This window comes from Diuraphis noxia, unplaced genomic scaffold (genome assembly GCF_037042655.1).
Source record: "Diuraphis noxia isolate RWA-SAM2 unplaced genomic scaffold, SU_Dnox_SAM2 contig0001, whole genome shotgun sequence".
NCBI classification, from domain to species: domain Eukaryota; kingdom Metazoa; phylum Arthropoda; class Insecta; order Hemiptera; family Aphididae; genus Diuraphis; species Diuraphis noxia.
In genome coordinates, this window is record NW_028301711.1 from 16,436,577 (window position 1) to 16,440,702 (window position 4,126).

Here is a 4,126-nt window from a genome sequence, read left to right on the forward strand (position 1 = left end):
GTCTAACCAGTATTATCTTAAATCATGGTATCTATATCCGTGGTTTATATGTCTATGATCTTATCATGTTATAATTTTGATAACACAATTTATCACTGATTTGACCACGGTCTTAGAAGATAAGGTCGGAAAACTTCCCACCCTCCAGCCTATTGCAATATTTCCGCTTAATGAGACAAAAACATTTCCCAAGTTGCCGCAAAAGCGCTGCCGGTTAGACTTAATTTGAGGTTAGGAAATTAAGGAACCGTTGTTTACTGAACGGCCCGCCAAAAATTAATTCAAACATCTAATTATTGAGATTGGTTTATATTATATTATATTATATATATATAATAGTATTATTTTATATGCGTTATATCGATTTATATTAATAATCGATAATCCTAACATAGTTTGATACAAACAATACAAACTGCATAATGTACTAATGCTGTCTATTGTCTAGTGGCAACTATAAACCTAGATGTTCGATTTACGTTTTTTTATTTGTATTTAGCATAATAGAAGTTAGTAGTTAGTATTGTAATTTGAAAATGCCGAATAACGTTTGTTACTTTCATTGTAACATCTCGGAGAAACTGTCAGTTTTTACTATCCCTAAAGATAAACAATTAAAGCAGAAATCGCTACAATCTTTAGGGATAGATTATTTTAGCCCTAATGAGGTGATATGTGAAAAACATTTTCGGGATGATCTAATTATTAGAAAAAAGGATATTGTTGACAAATGGGGAAATGTTATTTGTTCAGTAAGTACCAATATTTGACTTGCGGGCGTGGATAGACACTTAGGAAGAGTGGATATTCCCTGTAAGCTCTCGTCTATGGTTATGTCCACGGTCTTGGACGATATCTTCCAATATTGTGGTTTTGTAAGTGGCATCTACCAGTCATTTTTTTTTTTGTACTTGCATTATTTTTGTTACCTATGTGATTAAATAAATTCACCATTTAGTTATAATTAAAAATGCAAAAGTATAAAAACAATTTGAGTACGTGAAGATCTAAATGTTTGAGGATTGATATAATTATAAGGCGTATGCTTAGAATTTTTTTAAAAAAGAAAGGGAACTCTAACCACAGAATAGATTTAATCTATGCTGTGGTCCAACCTAATGAGACTCCACCAATCCAACACTGAAAATATATACATAAATATTATTAACTTGTAGTGTTGGGCGAGTATTGGTTTTTTGAAGTCGAGTCGAGTCGAGTCGAGTTTCAATTACATCGAGTCGAGTCGAGATCAAAATTCGAGTACTCGAAAAATGTCGAGTACTCAAAAAAAAGTCGAGTATTAGACAATACCCGAGTATTACAAAAAGTCGAGTACTCGAAAAAAGAGTCGAGTATTAAACAATTCCGGAATATTAAAAAAAAAATCACCCAAGTCGGTATATCCGTTCTCAATGATCTTTCATACATGCAGCAATTGATTTTTAGGTTACTATAGTTACTATAATATTAGTTTATATTTTGGTATTTAGTATGTAATTTAGCCAATAAATATAGAAACAAATTAAATATTTTTTTTAATTAAATAAGATTTGGCTTTATTTATTATTAATTATTATTTATTATCATGAACAAAAAACCTAAATAGTTATACATATATTATATATCACATATTAATAATAAAATATTAAAATAATAAATATTAATTATTAAATACATATAAAAATGATTAGAGTTAAATATTTTTAATATTTAAATATTAATTATTAATCGTCTGGTCTTGAGTTGTCTTCTATTTCTTCCGTTTCCAATATAAATTTATAGTAATCTTTTAAAAATAACAATTGTTCAACATGTTCCGGTAAGAGCAATGTCCTTCTATCTGTGACAATTTGGCCAGCCGTTGAAAATAATCTCTCACTGGTAACTTGAGTGGCTGGTATTGCTAGGTGTTGAAGAGCAAGGCATTTAATATGTGGATATTTTATTTGACCCACATTCTTCCAAAATTTTAAACCATCTAAACTAAACGGATCTTGAATATAATTTTCTATTTTTTTTTCTATAATTAAATTAATATTTTCGTTATTTAATTGTGTTTGTGTTTCTGTACTCCATTCCTCAACCATTGACCACATATCATTTCCATCAGTATTTACTTCAGGAATAGAATTTATATTTATTGGTTCTAATGGTAACTGATATTTAATAATTTCATTTTTCATAGCGATTTTCAAATTTTGGACCTGATGTTCATTTAAAAAAGATGCTTTTAATCGTGGATCGACTAAAATACAAAATAATAAAGTTGAGGGAAAATGTGACGTTATACCAATGCTGACTTTAGATGGAAATGTGCGAACCTTTACATTTGAATTATTTTGCTCTAGATCTCTTAAGGTTTCAATAATATAATGTAAATAAAAAATAATGCTAGCTGCTGTAGGGAATGAAGAGCTACATAAATCATTTGTAGCCTTGTATAATGGTTGTAGTACGCACAACAAACCTTCAATTGTTGAATATTGATCCCTTGTTAGATTATCAATTTTGCTATTAGACTCAATTAAATCAGCAGAAATAATTTTTTTTAATTCATAAATGCGCTGAAGCATTAAATATTCTGAGTTCCAACGAGTCTTAACATCTTGGATTAGCATCAATGGTGGAGATATATTTTCTTTTTTTTTGAAGTTCAAAAAGCCTTGCCTTAGCAGTCGAACTTCGCTTATAATGGCCAACAATGGACCTACAAGCTATTAAAAGTGCTTCTAAGTTAGATGTACTTTTTTTGGCATCGACTATTGCTAATTGCAATGAGTGTGCTACGCATCTTAAATGTTGCCAGGTATATCCATCAGGAACTTTTTTTAATGCTGCTACAAGGTTCGGCGAATTGTCAGTTATAAAATACATAGGTATATCTTTACAAAATGACAATTTTTCAATTAATCTTACTATAAGATTGTTTAGATTAGTTGCAGTATGTTGATCTTTGGAATGTTCGAGATTTAGTGTAATGTGACGAATTTTCCATTCTTCTGTGACATAATGGACTGTTAAAGATATATAACTTTCATTTGAACGAGAAGTCCATCCATCTGTTGTAAATGACAAAGATCTAACACTTTTACATTCATTAGTAATGATACTTCTAACATGATTTACAGCTTTTTCAAAAGCGTTTGGAATATGATTCTGAGAAAAATATTGCCTTGATGGAACAGTATACTGTTACGAACCCCTGAATCAGATTATTATAAATATGAATAATATTACAATATAATATTATTCTACATGATATTTTTAAGACCATCAGGAATAGTGTGTGTTGTACGACGGCGAGACCGTGGAATCCGCTGACATAGGATTTTGATTGTGACACGGAGCGTCGTCGCATAATACACTATACGGGAGGCCAGTCAGTCTTATAATTACGTCTGAACCGATACATTGTTATTAGCCGTAGTAACTAATAAAATATAATTTTTATTTAATTATTTTGCGTACGTTATTTTATTTTGTTGTGTAAAATCATAACATTTTTTGGTGGCAGCGGTGCGATCCGATTGTATTCCAGTTCTACGCTCAAGAATAATAATTACTTAAATCGGCAAATTAATAATCGTATTTTATATACCGTGTATAAGTAGTGAACAGACATAATTTGTTCTCGTCAAGACTCAACAGATACTTCAGACCATCCACAAACATTCAAGAAAATCACAGACAATCTACCAGAATCTCATTCATCTCAAATTCCTGAACAATCAGGTATATTATTATTTTTCTTATTCAACACACGTTCGGGGGAAGCCTACAGAGCGCAGCCCGAATCGTTGACTGATGAAAAATAATCAATTGTGAAAATCGATAGTGAAAATCGATAGTGGACATCGATATCAGTTGATAACATATCAACAATCTTATCAATATCAACAATCTATCAACACACATTATACATACACTACATAGGATTAACCAACGACATCGGGACGAAACCCACTATACGTAGTGGTCCTCGCGCCAGCAGTTTCGAGGCAAGCGATCGTCGTTACCACAAGAGCAGTCGAAGCGGATATACGTCGTTGATACAGCGTTGCAGACTACCGATACCAACAACAGCAGTCGAAGCCAACCAGATCATTTCAAACATTCACTGCAGAGC

The 4,126-nt window shown here is 31.4% G+C and overlaps 1 protein-coding gene across 1 annotated transcript; it reads right to left on the bottom strand.

Annotated features, from left to right (window-relative positions):
* Positions 1-1,724: 1,724 nt before the first annotated feature.
* On the bottom strand, positions 1,725-3,711 carry LOC149059947 (E3 SUMO-protein ligase ZBED1-like). The gene is made up of 5 exons (XM_089227005.1): positions 3,697-3,711; positions 2,668-3,156; positions 2,291-2,564; positions 2,072-2,245; positions 1,725-1,993 (listed from the first exon to the last, which is right to left on the bottom strand). Exons 1-5 carry the CDS (start codon positions 3,709-3,711, stop codon positions 1,725-1,727), a joined length of 1,221 nt encoding a protein of 406 aa, XP_089083131.1.
* Between the last annotated feature and the right edge of the window lie 415 nt (positions 3,712-4,126).

What these genes read in the sequence shown, in the direction of transcription:
- LOC149059947 (XM_089227005.1), bottom strand. An exon ending in TCCATCTAAAGTCAGCATTG is followed by an intron (nt 2,246 to 2,290) that starts GTATAACGTCAC and finishes TTTGTATTTTAG; the next exon opens with TCGATCCACGATTAAAAGCA. An exon ending in GTCAATGGTTGAGGAATGGA is followed by an intron (nt 1,994 to 2,071) that starts GTACAGAAACAC and finishes ATTATATTCAAG; the next exon opens with ATCCGTTTAGTTTAGATGGT.